Source organism: Cnephaeus nilssonii (assembly GCF_951640355.1).
Source record: "Cnephaeus nilssonii genome assembly, chromosome: 7".
Lineage (NCBI taxonomy): Eukaryota > Metazoa > Chordata > Mammalia > Chiroptera > Vespertilionidae > Cnephaeus > Cnephaeus nilssonii.
The window spans coordinates 89,855,107-89,873,999 of record NC_137078.1 but is presented as its reverse complement, the minus strand read 5'-3'; the positions used below and the strand labels follow the sequence as shown (position 1 = coordinate 89,873,999).

The 18,893-nt window shown below is 57.1% G+C and overlaps 1 protein-coding gene across 3 annotated transcripts in view; it reads left to right on the top strand.

The window, feature by feature from the left end:
* The window catches only part of EPHB2 (EPH receptor B2), a 181,032-nt gene that overhangs the window by 141,413 nt on the left and 20,726 nt on the right, over positions 1–18,893 (top strand). For all 3 annotated transcript variants that reach the window (XM_079776714.1, XM_079776713.1, XM_079776712.1), the window contains exons 4-6: positions 1,654–1,809; positions 2,930–3,265; positions 15,251–15,375. In XM_079776714.1, coding sequence (XP_079632840.1) covers positions 1,654–1,809; positions 2,930–3,265; positions 15,251–15,375 — 617 coding nt within the window. The remainder of the gene's footprint in view (positions 1–1,653; positions 1,810–2,929; positions 3,266–15,250; positions 15,376–18,893) is intronic.

Here is an 18,893-nt window from a genome sequence, read left to right as displayed (position 1 = left end):
ATTGTCCCCGTTTTACAGGTGAGGAAACAGCTTAGGTGACTTGCCCAAGGTCACACTGCTGGCACGGGTGGAGCTGGGATTTGTAGGCAGCCTGCATGCTGACCACCGCCCTTCACTGCCTTGCTACGTGCATGGCCTCCAAAGCCCAAGCTCTTTCCTCGTAAGCAGGCAGTTTCTAGAAGCATTTAGATGGAGCTTCTGAGTGTCAGGTTCTGTGCTAGGCACAGGGGGAGGGGCTGCGAACCAGACATGGCTCCGATCCTGGGGGAGCTGAGAGCAGGGCCAGGAGACCCCTTGATGAGTGATTTGCTAAGCCTTGGACTTGAAAGATACGTTCGGAGTCTGCGGCTGGAAAAACGATTTGGGAGATGTATGTTAGCCTTTCATATGGGAGGAAAGGGACGCTCAGAGAGGCGGGGTTGCTGGCCAGAGCTCACACAGGACTCCAGCATGGAATGTGATCAGGTGAGAGCCCAGGCCGGTGGACAGCTTAGCTGCATTTCGTCCCACGGAGGAACTTGCCCCTTGCACAGCTCTTCCCTGTCCACCTTCTCACCTACACCTTGCACGAACCCCCCCTCCCCCCCCCCCCCCCCCCCCCCCGACGGCACCACAGCAGAGCTGGGATGATGAACCCCAGGCGGTGGAGGAAGGAGCAGGCCAGGAAAGGGGCGGGGCCTAGAGCCCAGGCCTCCTGATTCCCAAGCCAGGGCCAGAAGGAAGGGCCCACTGGCCCACACAGGAGGGATGACCTCTTGTAGGACCGAAGCCTGAGCTGTCGGGCCTGAGCCCAAATCCTGAGCACCCCCCAGAGCAGGGAAGAAGGCCAAAGACCCTGTGAGAGCCCCGATGGCTCAGTGCCCACCAAGTGCAAACACTGCCCTCCTCAGGCTGTCCCTGGTACTTCGGAGCCCTTTATTTAGTAAATTGACCTGTTAGAACCACTACTCTTCATCGGGCACCTATACTGTGCAAAGCCTCATGTCATGTGCTTTACACGCTTACACCGAAGGCCCACAATGGCCCGCAGAAATGGGCCTTACAATCATAATTTTGCAAGGAAGGAAGCTGAGTCTCAGAATGGTTAAGCCACTTGTCCAGGGCCACACAGCTAGTACAAGGCCAAACGGGAACTCAAACCCAGGTCTGTCTGCATCCAAAGCCAGTGGTCTTGCCTGCTCGACCACATCGCCTCTCTCCATGCGCTGCACTGTGCCAGGGCTTGCCTACTGGAATGCAATCTCAGTCATCTAGAACCCAGGACCAGCCCCTGGTAAGTGAGACTGGGCCTCGGGCACTGCCACAGGCCTCCTCAGAGTCTTCAGGCTAAGTCAGGGTTGGTCCTCGGAGCTGTGGCGCAGCCGACCTGGAGTAGGTAAGGAAGGCTTGCCAGGGGCCCAGCTGAACACGTAGACAGCTTTAGAGACAAGAAAGCAGGCACCTGGAACCTCCTGGGCCCAGCTAGGACTGGCTCGTGGGGGAGTGGAGACCCCCCACGAACTTCAGGAGATGGTGTTTCTCAGCAATGACACTGCGTGGCCCCTTCCACCGGCCCCCTGGCCCCTCGTGATGCTGCGTGCCCCTCCGTGAGACTGCGGGGCCCTCTCTGAGTCCACTGGTTTACCCCGCGACTCTCTCTGTCTTCTCTCTCAGGTTGCCCATCTGGAACCTTCAAGGCCAACCAAGGGGACGAGGCCTGCACCCACTGTCCCATCAACAGCCGGACCACTTCAGAAGGGGCCACCAACTGTGTCTGCCGCAACGGCTACTACCGAGCAGACCTGGACCCGCTGGACATGCCCTGCACAAGTACGTCGGGGGCCCCTTGAGGGCGATGCCCGAGCCCACAGTCTCCTGCAGAAAAGCCCAGAGCGAAGGCTGGGCGGCTGGCCGGCTACAGCCAGCCTTTCCTGAGTGAGGAGGACCTGGGGGGGTGGGAGGGGTGGAAAACTGGTTGAAAAGGACCATCAGGGGCAGTCCCTGGGGTGGTCACGCTGCCAATGTGCAGATGCCACAGAGCTGGCATCTGGCTCCTTGCCCCCTTCTGTGAAGTCACATGGAGGATAAAGTCAAGGCCTGGATTTACAAAAGGACAGACAATGGCAGAGAAAGAACCAACACAAGTGGTGTCTGTGGCAGAAAAGGCTGCCCGGTGTTCTAACCCGGCAGTGGCTGTCCGAGTCGCAGGCCAAGGTTCTCTAAGGCCGGGTGAGTGCGAGGGCAGTGTTACAACCCCTGCATCACACAGGAATGGCACTCAGCCGCTAGTAACAGAGCTGCCCCCGTGGCCGAAACCATGAGGGTTTATTCTCTACGTAACAGAAGCCCGGGCTTAGGCAGTGCCGGGAGAGCATGGTAAATCCAGGGGGTTCTCTGGAACCTGGCTCCCCTTCTGCTCTGCCATTCCTAGCGTGCGGTTTCTGTCCTTCGGGTCACTTCATAGTCCAACACTGCTGCCGAAGCGCCAGCCATCACACACGTCCTAGGCCGCAGAGAGGAGGAAAGGGATAAAGGGATATTCTGCAGCTGTCTCCTTTTAAGAAAAAGTCCTAACCCACAACTTCCGCTACAATCCGTAGCCAGCACTCCATCAGAGAAGGCTGGGAAATACAGTCTCTCAGCTGGACGTATTGCCACCTGGATAAAAACGGATTCTGTTATAAGGGGAAAAGGGAAGTAGATATTGGGTGGGCATAACCCCCAGCACAAAAAGACTGTCCCTGGTAACACACACCAAGGAGGCTGGCGTCTAGGGAGAAGGGTTTAAGCAGATGTGCAACGGGATGAGCGTTATATTCTAGAAACATCTCTCTGGTGGGTGAAGAGGAGAAAGTACTTGGAGGATGCCTTTTGGGAGGCGTGGGCTGGAGCCAGGGCAGAAACGTACCCCCCAGAGCCCCCATTGACCGGCACCCCTCCCCCTCCCCAGCCATCCCCTCTGCACCCCAGGCCGTGATCTCCAGCGTCAACGAGACCTCACTGATGCTAGAATGGACCCCGCCCCGCGACTCGGGAGGCCGAGAGGATCTCGTCTATAACATCATCTGCAAGAGCTGTGGCTCCGGCCGGGGCGCCTGCACCCGCTGTGGGGACAACGTGCAGTACGCACCCCGCCAGCTGGGCCTGACGGAGCCCCGCATCTACATCAGCGACCTGCTGGCCCACACCCAGTACACCTTCGAGATCCAGGCCGTGAACGGCGTCACCGACCAGAGCCCCTTTTCACCTCAGTTCGCCTCCGTGAACATCACCACCAACCAAGCAGGTAAGCGCTTCCAAGGCAGGCTCCGGGGGCAGTGCCGGGCGCCACGCCGTGCCAGCTGGGTGTCCTGCCAGCCTGCGTTCAAGACGCCCTCGCACCTGCGGTTTCCTCTCTTCAAAGGCTGTGAGTGGGAGCCTGCCACCTGGGAGAGCGTGACCATTGTGGTGGTGTTTATAGTCATTGCTGTCACTTGTTGAACATGTGTTAGTGAAAGTGAAAGTGCAGCTGCTATAACAAAAGGGCCCGACGCTGGGTGGCTGTGGGGACAGCAATGCATTCCTCTCTCACGTAGGAGTCCAGGAGTGAGCAGTCAGGTTCGCAGGGCACGCTCTGATCCCTGGAGATCCAGGGACACGGGCCCCTCCCGTCTTGTTGTCTCACCTGCTGCTCCGTGGGCAACACTGAGTCAGCATGTCTGGGCTCCGGCCTGCAGGAAGGGCGGGAGGGAGGAGACCCAGGCAGCGACAGTGCTTTAAGCAAGGAGGGCAGAGGTGCACCATCACTTCTGTGCACCGTCCACGGGAAGGAACTTGGTCCTGTGGGGTCACCGAGCCACAGAGGAGGCATATTCTCTGCAGCCTGACGTCAGTCTCCGTCACAGCAGAAGGTGGACCTCTAGCAGTTCCCACGGGTGCTTTCTTTGAACCTGCAGCCCATTCCAATCTAACTCCACCCAGACTCTTCTCCCTGCGCCCACCTTTAATAATCCTCCCTGCGACCCCATGTCGCCCTCCGTCTTCCACCCCGCCTTCCTGCACAGCAAAATACGTTGCCAAACAATGCACTCTCGCCCCCAGCCCCTTCTTCCCCTTCAGTCCATTCCACGTAGGTGTCCGGTCCCTTCTCTCCACCAAGACCACTGTCCTCAGGGTCACCGGCGACCTCCATGTGGCCAGGTCCAGGAGACACTTGCAGCCTCATCCCCCAACCAAGGGCCACGTGAGACTTTCAAGGACCTTACGGTACCTGTGGGTTGAAAACTCTGTGGTTGGCACTGTGACTGTGTCCCTCAGTTATTCATTCAACAATCCTTGCCAAGCCCCTGCTGTGGGTGTAATCTGGGTCCTGTCCCAGGAGGAACCAGGGGTGGTCAGGCTCCAGGAAAGAAGATGAGTGGGCTCTCCAGCTTCTCGTTCAGGGGGATCCAGAGGTGGAGGCATGGGGAGGCTTGCCCGAGGAGGCAGGATTTGACCTGTAGTTTAAAGGTCCAGTAGAAATTTGAAGGGAGCCATCGAAAGAAATGGAATTCAGGGGTTGGGGAGGGCATGCCTAGGACATGGAAGGAAAGAGGGAAACCAGCTCCACCTGGTTGAGGGGTGCTTTCCAAGCTTGACCTCACTGCGTCCCCCTGGTCTCCTTGAGTAGGAGGCATCTGTGTCCCCATTTTACAGATGATGCTCAGAAAAGTAGAGTCACAAAGCAGGAAGATACGAGATAGGAAATAACTAGGTCTAACAGACTCCAGTGCTTGGGCTTAATCCAGGGTATGTCCAAGGAGCCTTGAGTGTGACTGTGGGTCTGATTGTGAGTGTGAGGGAGTGTATTTGGAGAAGGTGTGGGTATGTCCTATTGTGTGTGTATGACTGCATGTGACCTTGGTGTGCGACTTCTTACTGATACACGCATTCCTGAGCATGGGTGTGTCTGATCTGAGGGGCATGGCGGGGGGGGGGGGGGGGGGTTTGAACATGAGTTTGTATGTCTGATGGTGGTTTGCCTGTCTGTGTGTGTGTGTCTGAGAAGGAGGAGTGTGGTTTTGTCTGTGAATGTTTGTGGTATCGCTGTGGCTGAGCGGGCATGTTTTTGAGCGTGTGCCTGCAGTTCTTGGAGGGCCATGGGTGCATTGAAGTCCCGCTCAGACTGGGGTCCGGATGGAGCTGACTCGAGGTGGGCAATCTGAGAGAACCTCAAAAGCCAGCGCTGTTGGCAGAGACACCTCACAGAGTGTGAAGCCTCCGCTGCGAGTGTCTCCCGCTTGACAAAGCCCCGAGGTAGGGAAGCCAGGCTCCCAGTGGGAGTGGAGGGGAGGGAACTCTTTTCAACTGGGAGAAGCTAGAATTCCCCAGAGCCCCTGGATTTCTTTCCCTCGTTGGGGGGGGGGGGGGGGGGAGGGAGGGGGGCTTTCCCTGAATCCATTTGGGAATCCCTGAGGGTGGGACTGCCTACTCAAGAAGCCTCGGCATATTAGCAAGGATGGAGTCTGGGTACTGGGATGGAGCCCTCTTGTCTGGAGCTGCAAGTTTCCAGAGTACAGAGGCGGGGCAGAGTAGACGTGAGGGGCTTTCAGAGAGGAGGGTGCCCAAGGAGCCCTCAGGACTGAGGGACAGAAGCAGTAAGACACTAGCACTGGATTAGGAGCAGGGAACCTGAGTCTGAATCCCAGCTTTGCCATTCATTCGCTGGTGACCTTAGTGTATTAGTCAGTTGTTGCTGCCGTAATGCTGCATAACAAAAACGCCCCACACCTCAGTTGTTTACCACAATAAACGTTTGTTTTCTCACTCACTAGTCTGTGGGTCAGCTAGGGTTTAGCTAATCTGCACAGGCTGTGCCGGGCAAGACTCCAGAACGTGGGCTGCATTCAGTCTATTCCATATGTCTCCTCATTCTCGTTGGACCAGCAGCCACCCAGGCTTATTTCTCTCCTGGTGAATGGTGGGAGCACACGTGGCGGGCCAAGCCATGCCACACAAACACATGTCTCTGCTTGTGGTGCCGTCGCCCACATAAATGAGTCCTGCAGAGTTACTTGGCCAAGCGTGTGGGTGCATAATCCTGTTACAGAGAGGAAGAACGGAGATAACTGATCCAACCTATCACACTCGTGAAGGTCACGCCCCCCTCCGGGCCTCATTCTCCCCACCAAACCATGCATCAGAACTAAAGGAGAGTTTTTCAGAATGCAGGTTCTGGACTCCGCCCCAGACCTGCTGAGTCAGAACCCCAGGAGTGAGCGAGAATCTGCATTTCTATCAAGCGGCTCAAATGTTCCTTGCTATCAAATTTGGGAAACTCGGATCTAAGGGAGTCCAAGCCCCTGTACGCCCTCCATCCCTGAGGCTTTCTAGATCCTAACTCCCCCTCCCCCTCCTCTGCTCTAAGCCCCTTGGCACACCCCACTCTCACGGATGCCCAGAGCCGAGCCGGGGACTGTGCAGCCACGCCATGCCCTCCCCACAGTATCCCCCTTTGCCAGGTGAGGAAATGGAAGTCCAGAGAAGCAGAATCCTTTATGCTAAGTCCCACTCCTAAATAGCCTAAACTAGGATTTAAACCTGGGAGCAGGTGACTCTGAGTCTACATTGGGGAAGTCAGTTCCTGCCCTTATGGATTTATGTCCTGGTTGGGAAGATGAGACCTGGGCAGAGTCTATATACAAGATGGCATGAGTGAGGGCCCGCGGAGGGGTCAGGGAGGCGAGGGAGATCATAGGCAGGAGAGACAATTTCTTCCTGGGGAGTGGAAGAAAGGCACACCAGGGAAGGCTTCTGGGAAGAGGAGGCATTTGAGCTTGATTTTGAAGAACGGAGAGGCTTCTCACATCTCTGTGGAGCCATGCAGGGAAGGAGGTGCCCCAGGGGAGGGAAGTACAGGAGGCAGGCGGGAGGAAGGGTTCTCCTGTTTCTCCTAAGCATCAGACTCCTCTGCCACAGGGTCTTTGCACATGCTGTTCCCTCCGCCTGGAATGCTTCTCCCCTCCCACCTTCCTTCAGACCTTAATCCATCTTCATTGACCTTCCTGACTTGATCACATGCCCCAGCCCCATGGCCCTCAAGTGCCTGCGGCCGAGTTTTTGCTTTATGTCTTCAATCATTTCCTTCCTGTTCCCCCCGCCCCCCTCCCGCCCCCCCCCCCCCCCCCACACACACACACACACCATCACCACTGGGTCTGCTTTTCCTCACGGTGGTTCTCCCGGCACCTAGACAGGGGTGCGCCACAGGAATGCTCAGTGAGCATTCGCAGCAGGGCTCAGAGAAGCATGGAGCGAGGTGGGGTGTGGAGAAGTCTGATAAGCCTGGAGAGCAAGGCTGGGGACTCGATTCCCAGACAAACGCCTTCAGTGGCCGGTTTTAATCAGGCCCTAAAATTTGATATGTAAATATCTAGCTCCCTGCCTTAAAAGGAAGAAGTATGTCTTTGGGGCAAGGGACTGGGCCTTGCTCGCGATCCCCTGGCATTCGCCGGAGCCAGAGCTGTCTTCTGACTTCATGAAGCCGTCGTGCCATCTGTGAACCACGCCCCGCCATTCCAACAAGCCTTCCTGCCCCCCCCCCCCCCGAGCGTGCGTCTTCGCAGGGACCCCCTGAGGAAGGAGGCTGGGCTGGGAGACCCCACCCGAAGGATGAGGGAACAGGGCTTGGGAGAGGCTAAGCGGATCACTCAGCTGGGAAGAGGCAGACCCAGGGTTCTGGCTGTCCAGGGTGTGTGGCCTTTGACACAAACAAATAAAGCCAGAAAGGACAGGAGGGAGGACGGGCCTCAGGACAGATGTCGGAAGACAGCGCTAAGGAGGTGGCATTTAAGCTGAGCTGACTGGGAACCAGAGGCAGCCTTGCAGACCTGGGTGTGGACAGCACGCCAGTCACGTGGGGCTCGTCCTCAGGGCCGCATCCCGCCCTTGGCCGCCCGCCAGGGGCGCACGGGACACGGTCTCACCCTCGCCAGCCCCGAGCAGCCGTACCTCTGCCCGGCTCCAGGGCCGGTGGGAAGGGGTGGGCAGAGTCTGGGCTTTGGCATCCAGCCAACCAATCTGGCTTTGAATCAAGCCTGGCTGCTCACCAGCACGTAGCCGTGGACAAGTCACTTAGCCCGCGTCTTCCTCGTGGGTTTCGTCACCTCTCCTTGCGGGACGGCCGTGAGGCTTGGAGCTCATGTTCTCAAGGTGCCTCGCAGGCTTCTGGGTACGGGCAGGCTCTCAAAAAGCAGAGGTCATTCTGCAGTCGCTCTCATCATCATAATAGCTCACGTCTACCACGCGCTTACTGTGCACCAGACATCACCATCCCCCAGTCCTTCATGATGACTTCACAACAGCGCTAGGAGGCACGTCCTGTCATTATCCTGTCGTTTAGGTAAGGAGAGCAAGGCATGGGGAGCTAAGGGGCTTGCCCGTGGTCCCCGGGCAGTCAGTTGGCAGAACCTAAATAATTACGTCGCTGCACTCTTGGCTCAGGATTGGCGGGACCCACGCCCTCTGCAGAGGTCAGGCGGGCTGTGCGGATGGGCCTGGCGGGGTGAATGCAGCCTTTGGGTCATTCTCGTGCTGAACAATAGGTTGACCAGTGAGGAAGCTCCCTTGTCATCATGTGCTACTGGGTCTTATGGGAGAAGAGGCACCAGTTCTGGCCTTGGCAGCTTCGGCCCTCATCCAGCATGACCCTTCCCAAGCTGTGCGGCCAGACTCTAATCGGAGACCTCCCATCTCCGCGCCTCGGTGTCCGCACCTTCAAAACGGGCACTTGTCTCTCCTCTCAGCTTTGCCAGACAGTTGCCAGGTTCACAGTAATGCGGACAACGCACGTAGGACTTAGTAGGTGAACAATACATGACAGTAAGGCGTCGCATGAAATCAGAAGGCGTGCTCATTTCCTATTGCTGCTGTAAACAAAATGCTGCAAGCTTAGCAACTTAGACTGCCACCCATTTCTTAGCTGACAGTTCCGAGGGCCGAGTCCGGTCCGGATCTCGTGGGACTAAAATCAAGGTGTCGGCAGGCTGTGTTCCTTCCCGAGGCTCTAAGGCATGACCCGTTCCCTGGCTCACTTGGGTGGCAGCAGAATTCAGTGCCGTGTGGTTGTAGGAGGGAGGTCTCCGTTTCCCTGCTGACTGTCGGCTGGGAGCTGACCTCTCTCCGGTCCTTGCACGTGCCCCCCCCCCCCCGCCCCCCGCCTCAGAACCAGCGACCGGGCATCGAGTGCCACTCCAGCTCTCTGGTCTCTGACCCTCCGCTGAGAAAGGTTCCCTTTTTTTCAGGACTCAAGTGATTAGATTGGGTCCACCTGGGTAATCCAGGATAATCTCCCCGTCTCAGGATCTGTAACCTTAATCACATCTGCAAAGTCCCTTTTTTAAAAAAATATATTTTATTGATTTTTCACAGAGAGGAAGGGAGAGGGATAGAGAGTCAGAAACATTGATGAGAGAGAAACATCGACCAGCTGCCTCCTGCACACTCCCTACTGGGGATGTGCCCGCAACCAAGGTACATGCCCTCGACCAGAATCGAACCCAGTCCGCAAGCTGACGCTCCATCCACTGAGCCAAACCCGTCAGGGCTGCAAAGTCCCTTTTGCCATGTCAGGGAACGTACCCACAGATTCCAGGATCAGGACAAGGACATCTTTGGGGGCCATGATTCTGCCTATCCCGAAAGGGGACACAAGTCAAATGCAAGCCCATCAGCATTGGCAGGGGCCTTGGCGTTCAGCCAGTGCCAACTCCTCCTTTTAAAGAAGAGAAAACTGACGCCCAGAGAGGGTCCTAAGCGGTGGCCCAAGATAAGTCAGCAGCTCCTTGGCAGAGCCCGTCTCCAGGTTAGCCCGGCCCGGTAACACCACTCCCCGTGGCTTTCTCGTGAGAAGACTCTCAACTTGCCCAGGCCCTTTCCGCCACCGTGTTCTCCTCTGATCCTCCTGCCCTCCTGGGGGGTGGGCACACAGTGGCTCAGTCTCTAGAACTGGCATGAGCATGTACTCACTGACTTCTCTCCCTGGGGGTGGAGAGGATCAGAGAGAACCAGGCCAAGAGAGCCCCTGGCGAGGCCCGTGCCTGGGGAAAGGAAGAGAGAGGGAGAGGGCGCTTCCCTCCCTGGGCCGAGCCCTCTGAGTGCATCGTCCTCTTTGATCCTCCCAAGCTTTCTGCAGGGAAGGCATTGCCGGCCTCGGGTCTCCGTTAAGATCGGGTTTGGCTCCATGTAACAGGAAGAAAAATAACGGATCGCCGCTGCCACAGTAACGCTGTTTAACAATCCACCATAAAACCAGTGGCGTAAAAACAAGCAGCACTTATTTTAGCTCAAGAGTCTCCGGGTGGGCTGGATGGGTCTTGGCGGGGAGCACTCACATGTTTGCATTCTGTCTTCTCGGACTCACTCGGCAGCTCTTTGGGTTTTGTAGGGCTTTACTGCACGTTCGGGGGTGACTGCTGTCAGCTGGTTAGGAGTGGCCCTGGCTGAGACAACTGGACAACAGCTCTGCTCCCGGTCTCAGCCCCCGGCAGGTCAGCCTGGGCATGCTCTTCCTTGGGCAATCACAAGGAACCAAGACAGCGTCAGATACAAGCAAAGGGCTCTCCCAAGCCTCGGCTTCTATCATGTTTGCTCATCTCCCACTGGCCGGCGCAAGTCCATGGCCAAGCCCAGAGTCAGAGAGCGTGGGGACTAACAAGTTACAGGGCAAAGGGTGTAGATATAGGAAGGCAATGAACACAACCTGTCTATCCTAGTGGCTTGGACAGAATGAAGGTTTGTTTTTTTCTTTTCTTTTTTTCTTTTTCTTTTTTTAATATATTTTATTGATTTTTTACAGAGAGGAAGGGAGAGGGAAAGAAAGTTAGAAACATCGATGAGAGAGAAACATCGATCAGCTGCCTCTTGCACACCTCCTACTGGGGATGTGCCCGCAACCAAGGTACATGCCCTTGACCGGAATCGAACCTGGGACCTTTCAGTCTGCAGGCCGACGCTCTATCCACTGAGCCAAACCAGCTAGGGCGGTTTGTTTTTTTCTTATGGACAAAGGATGTCACGGACGGGAGTTAGGGCAGCCAGGCTTCTCAGCACACAGCTTCTGGTCCTTGTGGGCCAAAATGGCTGCAAGAGCTCCCGCTGTCACTTCCGTGTCCCAGGCAGCGTGGAAGAAGGAGAGTGATAAGGGTGGGACTCCTCCCTTTGAAAGAGACCTCCTCCAAGTCCCACATTTCGCTTATATCACAGGCAAGCACCTTGTAATGCGGTCACTTCTAGCTGCCAGAGTTTGGGGGAAAAGTCTGGTCCCAACCTGGGCCTGATCCCAGCCCTGCCGCCTGTGAGCCGAGGCACTCAGGGCAAGAGACTTATCTGACTCACTTTCCGCATCTGTAAAGTGAGGTGTTTAACTCCTACTCCATCTGCTTGTGTGGCAGCCGGTAGGTGCTGCTAAATCCATGCTGAGCCAAGAGAAGAATGAATGATCAGATGGACAGCCAATCGCAACCCTTTTCTCAGGTTTAAGGGAAAAAATAGAGCATTTCCTGCACCCACTTTCTGTGTTTTGTTTTTTTGTCTAAAATATGTTCCACAGCCCAGCCGACATGGCTCAGTGGTTGAGTGTCGACCTACGAACCAGGAAGTCACAGTTTGATTCCCGGTCAAGGGCACATGCGGGCTCGATCCCCAGTGTGGGGCGTGCAGGAGGCAGCCAATCAATTATTCTCTCTTGTCATTGATGTTTCTGTCTCTCTCCCTCTCCTTTCCTCTCTCCCTCCGGCCGCCAGCAGGTACCCAGGACCCGGGCTTCCCTCGCAGCCCCGGCTTTGACCGGAAGGTCGTCCGGAAGGACATCCGGTCTAATTAGCGTATTACGCTTTTATTATTATAGATATGTTCCACAGATCACTGCTTCCAAAAGACATTAATAACTGTTATGTGAAAAAAGGTTCTGAAGCCAAATGAGACTTAGACGGCCAGGTTAAACCAGGTTCACCCAGTTTCTCCCCCGCAGGACTTCTCAGAGCCTTGAATGAAGGAGTGTGCCGTGTGAGTCTCACCGGCAGGGGTCTAGAACTGTGTACATCTCAAACTCTCTCGGCCGTGGAACACCTTTCCTTCATAGAAAAGCGCCCCCCTAGCCCAGCTCTCAGCTTCTCCTTCGTTCTGTCCCACACAACGGAAGAGCTTCGGCCCCGTAGGAAAGAAACAAAGGCCCATTCTCTGGAAGAGTTTTGTCCTGTTGTGTGAATTATGACCAGGTCACCCAGAATTCGTCGGGTCATTGGGAGTTAACTGCATTGCTACAGGTTTAAGAGACAAACACCCAAAACAGCTCCACTATTATCAACCAGAAATTCTAGGGGTCCTGTCTCGGGTAAGGTATTCCCGCTTCGGACCCTGGCAAACGCGAGCCCAGGAATAAAACAATCGATGTGGTATTGCAGGCTGGCCTGTCAGCAAGAAGCCCCATGTGATGTCAGCAGGTGAAATCGCAGGGGGCACCGATGTCGGAGGGAGAGAGAATTGTTAGCGACTGTTAGACAAGCCACACTGTCTCCCCCTGGAGCCCTAGCTCCGGCCCCAGGGTCAGTGGACTCAGCCCGGTTCCTCACGGGGCTAGAAAAGGCGAGAGCCGGCTTTTCCTTCCTTCCTCCCTTCCTTCCTTCCTTCCTTCCTTCCTTCCTTCCTTCCTTCCTTCCTTCCTTCCTTCCTTCCTCCAGTAAATATCAACCAAGCACCTACTCTGAGCCACACACTGTTCCAGGCACTAGGCATAAAGGATTGCATAAAAGAGACAAGGTCCCTGCCCTCAGATAACATTCTCTCTATCCAGGAAAGCGTGTGTGAGATGGTGAGGGACTGGGGTAGGCAGGTGGAGGGGAAGTCAAGGAGGGCCTCTCTGAGGAGGCAGCTGTTTAGCTGAGACCGGATGAAGAGGAGGAGCCGGCCATGGAAGATGTGGGGGAAGAGGCTAGCGGGCAAGCACGTGAGGCCAAGACCCTGAGAAAGGAACGGCCTTGGTATGTCTGGGAACAGAAAGGCAGCCGGTGAGGCTGGCCCTTGGGGGCGGGGCGGTGAGTGGCAGGAGGTGGCAGGCACCAGGCAGGTGGGCCTTGCAGGCATGTGGAGCATCTGTGTTCTAGTCCAGGTGCAGTGGGAGCCACTGAGGGCTGTCAGCGGGAGTGAAGATGTCAGAGAGGCCGCGGGATCTGAGAGGCGGGCTGGCGTCTCGGGCTGCCCAGTGCCCAGCGACCCCCATGCCCTCTAAGCTCATGGGGTCTTCTGACTGGTGCAGAGTAAAGGCCGAGTGTAGGGTCACCTTCATTCCTCAGAGCTCAGGGCTATGGAGGCAAAGCTGAGCAGGCAGGTCCTAGGCCTCCAGACTTCCTTCCTATCAAAGGGTCCTAGTCCCAGAACGCCCCCGGAGACCACCCCGGTCCACCCCTTCATGCCCTGCGGGGGACACGGGGGCACACACAGAAGCCGCTCCCCCAGGTCTCAGCTAATGAAGGGACTGATCCTCCCCCAGGGCTCGCCGGAGGCAGCAGGCCCCCTGACCACCTGCTCCAGCCAAGCAGGCCCCGCCGGGCGGGCCTCCCCCCTTCCCCTCTCGGTCACAAGCCTCTTTTGTGCTTGCTCCCTGGGGCTCCATCTCCTTGCAGGGGTCACAGGACATCGCTGACCCCATCCCCTGCCAGTGTGCCCGGCTGGTAATTGAAAATACCAGAATCCCCTGAAGGCCAGCTTACAGGGAAACCTGACACCCCAGGGTGGGCAGCGGGCGGCAGGAGGGATGAGAGGACATCCAGCTGTTCCCTGTTCTCTGCTGCTAATCCCCCTGGATTCCGGCAGAAAGGCCAGCCCTGCTTGGCCCCCCTGGGCCTGCCTTGATCATCTTCCCAGCAATGCCGCCTCCTTGCCACACCCAGGGATACGGGGCTTACAGGATCAGAGCCCGGTTAGCTGCCTGTAACCCAAATCTGCCAGCTAAGCCTGCCAGGCCCAGACCCCCACGGCCGTGGGGGACCTGCCTCCACCAGCAGCTGAGCTCCCGGAGCTGGGGCGGGCCGGGTGGGTGGTAGGGAGGTGAGTCAACAGAAGCCGAGTAAAGCTCGCTCCGCAGCAACAGCGTGGGGTCTGGACCAGGGTGCTCTGAGGGTCACTGCTCTCCAGACCTCCCTAGTCAGCCGGCATCAGTCACGGCCACGGGAGGGGGAAGGATATGTGGGAGCGAGGTGGGCCTGGATTCAAATATCAGCTCCACTACCTGCTAACTGGGAGGTTTGGGATAAGTTACTTCATACCGCAGTGCCTCCATTTTCTCATCCATAAAATGGGTACACTGATTCATAACAACAGCCTCATGGGATTGATAGAACAGTTAAATGAGTTTACCCACATAAAGCATTTGGGAAAGTGCCAGGCGTAGCGGGAACCAGGAAGTGTGAGGTGTTCGCTGTGGGGACCTTTTTTCTTCTCTGGTCATCATTGGACAGACAGGGGTTGTCAAGATGACAAGCTCGATGGCAGCTTGTGTTTTAGTGGAGGAGCGGGTTCCCATCCCACTGCAGTCCTCCGTGGCTCCCCAGGGCCTCAGGACAGGACAAGCCCCTGGGCCTGGAGGTCTGGCCCCCAGCTGCTTGGCAGCTGGCAGCCTCGGCCTGCGCCTCTTGGAACCACTTGTACCTCTGCTTCGAGACTACCTGGACCCAAAGGCCCCAGGAACAGGTTAGGCTGGGCAGCGAGAGGGGCAACCGTGGGCAGAAGCCAGGCTGTGGGAAGCAGCGTGGTGGGTAGAAAAGATACTAGACCACCTGGTCTGGGCTCTAGTCCTGGCCCCACCTCTGCCTGCTAGGTGACCTTGGAGAAGTTACCTCCCTTCCCAGTGGTCAGCAGCACCTGAGCCTCTTAGAACTGCAGGTTCTCCGGCCCCGCCCAGACCGGTGGCATCAGAATCTGGGCGGTGGTGCCCAGCAATGCGAGTTTGCACCAACCTCCTGATGCCCCTCGAGTCTGAAAAGTGCAGTCATTTTATAGGGACACATTCTGCCACTTTTCCTCATTGCTAGGAGGTGAACCACAGGGAAGGAGCTGAAGGGAGGAGCAGGGTCCCTCCTCGGGGCTGGATCACCTCGGCCGAGTGGGGGCACCTGTGACCCTGCGTGAGTCCCTCTGCACCCTGTCGGCTCCCCAGGGTGTGGCCTCGGCTAGACGCTTCCCCTCTCCGGGCACCTCTGAGGTTGGGCCAGACGCTGCACCCTCTCATGCCCACCCTGACCTCTGACCTCTCTTCCAGCTCCATCGGCCGTGTCCATCATGCACCAGGTGAGCCGCACCGTGGACAGCATCACCCTGTCGTGGTCCCAGCCGGACCAGCCCAACGGCGTCATCCTGGACTACGAGCTGCAGTACTATGAGAAGGTACCTAGGTCCCTGGCGCGCTCCCCACCCCCACCGCCCTGAGGGCCCCTCTCAGGCTGGGCCTGGGGTCCTGCTGTCCTGCAAGACGAGACCCCACCTTGAAGCAGAAAGAGCACTGGCCTCAGGCTCGAATTTGGCTTCACTCCTCCCTGGCTGTGAGACCTCCGGGGGGGTGCCTTGACCTCTCTGAGTCTTACTTTTCTGGTCTGGGGACCTGGCCGGCAGCCTCAGGGACATGCAGTGGTCACAGGCCTTTCCCCACCAAGATCCCTTCATCGTGACCAGCTGTCCCGAAGCTCTGAAGAGCTGGGTTTCCAAAAAGCTGCCTTAATTAAGCAAGCATTGGTCATCCACCCGTTCCGAAGCCGAGAGGCTGCTCGAGAGCGTTTCCGCCCAGCGTGGAGCTTTCTCCTGAGCTGCTCAGATTCCAGCTAAAACACTGCTTTTCATTTGCCTGTGTGCCCTTCGTCTGGGGAGAGAGCGCTTTCTGTTTCAGCTTTTAAATCAGACCCTTGTCACTCCCTTTGGGGACCTCTAAGGAGCCAGGGACCCAGGGTTGGGAGCCACTGTGTCGTAGGAGGAGCACTGGACTAGGAGTGAGAAGCCGTAGGTTCAAATCCCAGCTCCACCAGCAGCCAGCTGTGTGAACGTGGGCAGCCGTCTTTCTCTCTCGGAGCCTGCTTTCCTCCTGGGTCACGGGCGAACGAGACTGCCTCTCTCACCGGGGGGCTGTGCGGGTGCAGTGCCCAGCAGGTGCCTGGCCCTCGGCAAAGTGGGGTGTGCTTTCCCCGCCTCCCGCTCCTGCCCTGCCTGCCGCTCGGTGGGCCAGGCCACCCGGTGTAAGGCCGGGGAGCTGAGCACGTGTGCGTGTGAGACCTGCGCAGGGCAGGGGCCAGGACGGCACTGAGCACCAGAGGCCCAGGGAACGCGCTGGGACTGGTGACTCCTCTTACCTGCTCCCGGGGGCACAACAGCCACAGAGGGCGCAGGGGCCCCCGGAACACGCTTCACGGGACTCCCGTTCGGACTGAGGCGTGAATGACGATGGGACGTGCTTTAGTCGGGGCCGAGCCCACTGGAAACGGAAATGATGGGACGGGTTTCCCTAAGGGCTGAGAGGAAGTGAGGGGGAGACCGTTCCCGCCAGTCCTGCGGAGGCCCAGCCTTCTCACTCTGTCAGCTGCTGGGGTCACCCAAACCTGGTGGGTCCCAGGGTTCCTCAGACCTCTGCAGCCTCACCCAGCTGGGTTACGATGGTTTCCTTGCTCATCCCTCCTCTTGACAGTTCGCTCCTAGAGGCCAGGGACCACATCTATCCCTCTCCCCACGTGCTACCCCGCAGCCTGGGCCTAGCTGGCACCAAGGACACTTGGTAGATGGTGGCTGGGTGAAGGAGTGATGAGTCCCTTCCCATGGCCTGTTCTTCAGGGGCGGAGACCTGGCCTCTTCTCTGCTGTGTCCCCAGGGGATGATGTGAGGGACGCAGCTCCACCCCTCGCTGGCCCGGGAGGGCCTGATGGAGCCGGGGCCCCCCAGGTAGCGGGACCAGCTGCTGCCAGGCTCAGGAAGCCAGGGCCCTGCCAGGAGCAATCATGTCCACTTCCTCTGGTGGGGACAGCTTAGCAACTCGGAATTCAAAAAGGAAAAAAAGCTAATTAAGAAGCTTGATGATTAAATGAAACCGAAAGTGTTTGTCCCCAAAGACTGGATCGGAAATGAGGAATCCCGGCACAGGTCCTGCCCACGACCCATTTCCTACCCAGACAGGAGGGGCCGGGGAGGCAGTGGAGGTGTGAACCAGGAGGCAGCTCTGCCCTACTTTCTGCTGCTGCCTGGGCATCCCCGGGCCCATGCCAGAGGTGGCCGGACCAGCAGGCCTTGCAGCAGCCCCAGTCATCGCCTGCTCACGTTTCATGAGTGCTCACTGTGTGCTAAGCCCACCACATCCATTGTCTCATTCATTCTCGAGGCGCTGCTATTCACCCTGTTGGGCAGGAGGGGAAACTGAGGCACGGAGAAGTTGTGTAACGTGTCCAAGAGCACCCAGCTGCTGAGTGGCAGAGCAGGGGTTTGGACCTGTGCTCTCACCCTTCACCTGCCTCTGCTGTCTCCCACTTTCTCCCAGGCCTGCTCCTGGGATAACTGTAAGAGGTGGACAGAACCAGGCTCTGATGAAGGGTTTTCAGCATAAATGGCGAGAGATGAACAGCCTGAGGTGTGGCCGTGATAAGACGTGGCCCTGCTTCTATCAGCCCCTCTTCCCAGGGCCTGGGGTACAGAGAGAGGCAGCTTGGGAAGAGGGGAGATGGGACACTGGTGCATTCAACACTCATTGTCACCAACTTTGGACTGGGTGCTGGGAACTCCAAGAGTAACTAGACATACCTGGAGGCCTTCCCTGTACAGTCCAGAGGAAAAGTTGGGTTCAGGTACAAATAGCCGTTAGACAAGATGAGATACAAACCACAGAAGGGCCAGCAAAGGTCCCATGGGGTCACTAAGGAGGACCCCATAATCCTGGTATATGTGAGAGGAAGTCTTCATGCAGATGACATTTGAGCTGCACCTTGAAAGATGCTAGGACGAGTGATGAGAGCAGGATCATTCCAGGAGGCAAGAACGGTATGTGCAAAGGCCCTGGGGCAGGAATGTGCTGGCTGCACTCAGAATAGAGCAGGTGAGTGTGGCAGGAGAGGTGTGTAGGGGTGGTGTTTGGAGAGGGAGGCAGGGCATACTGTGGTGGGCCTTCCAGGCTGTTGGAGTCTGAATTCAACTTAAAGTATAGTGGGAAGCCATCAGAAGGTTTTAGAATGATGTGATCTGGCTCATGACTTTAAACAATTCCTGTAGCTTGCTATGTGGAGAATACAGATAGACTGTGTACAGGGATCTCATGGGACAGCACGTGAGAAATGACGGTGGCATGGAGTTGGCGAGTTGGCAGCAGAGATGGTGAGAAACTGACAGATCAGACAATAGTTTGAAACTCAGGGGACTAGGGAAGGGTGACGGTCAAATCCCAGTAGATGTGGGTTGGAATTTGCAGATGTTAAGTGTGGAGCTTGCCGGGCGCGGGGAGGTGTAGCCACGAACAGACAGGAGTGTGCAGAGGAAGACAAGAGGGGAAGGACCGATTGAGGAACATGGCAAGATTTAAGGACGGAAAGAAAATGCGGTGAGTGAAAATGTCGGAGACACTTTCCTCCTCTCCACGGGGAGGGCCAGCCAGGCTGCAAGTAGTGAGATTTATTTCTAACAAGTCCACAGCCCGCGCTTACCTCATACGTCAGGATCCTCCTGGTGCCTGCAATTGATTTCTTTAATGAATGCTCTAGATCGTCCCAGGTAGGGAAGTTAGGTACGGAGCCCTGCGGCCCCATGGGGGCCCCACCCCATCTCCTTTCCTACTTTTCCTTTCCTTCTGTAGAAAGGGCTCTGGTGGAGCAGGCTCTTCATTTGGCCTCTCCCCAACTCCACTGGGATTTCCCATTCTGCCCGGAGCCCAGAGCTGACAACCA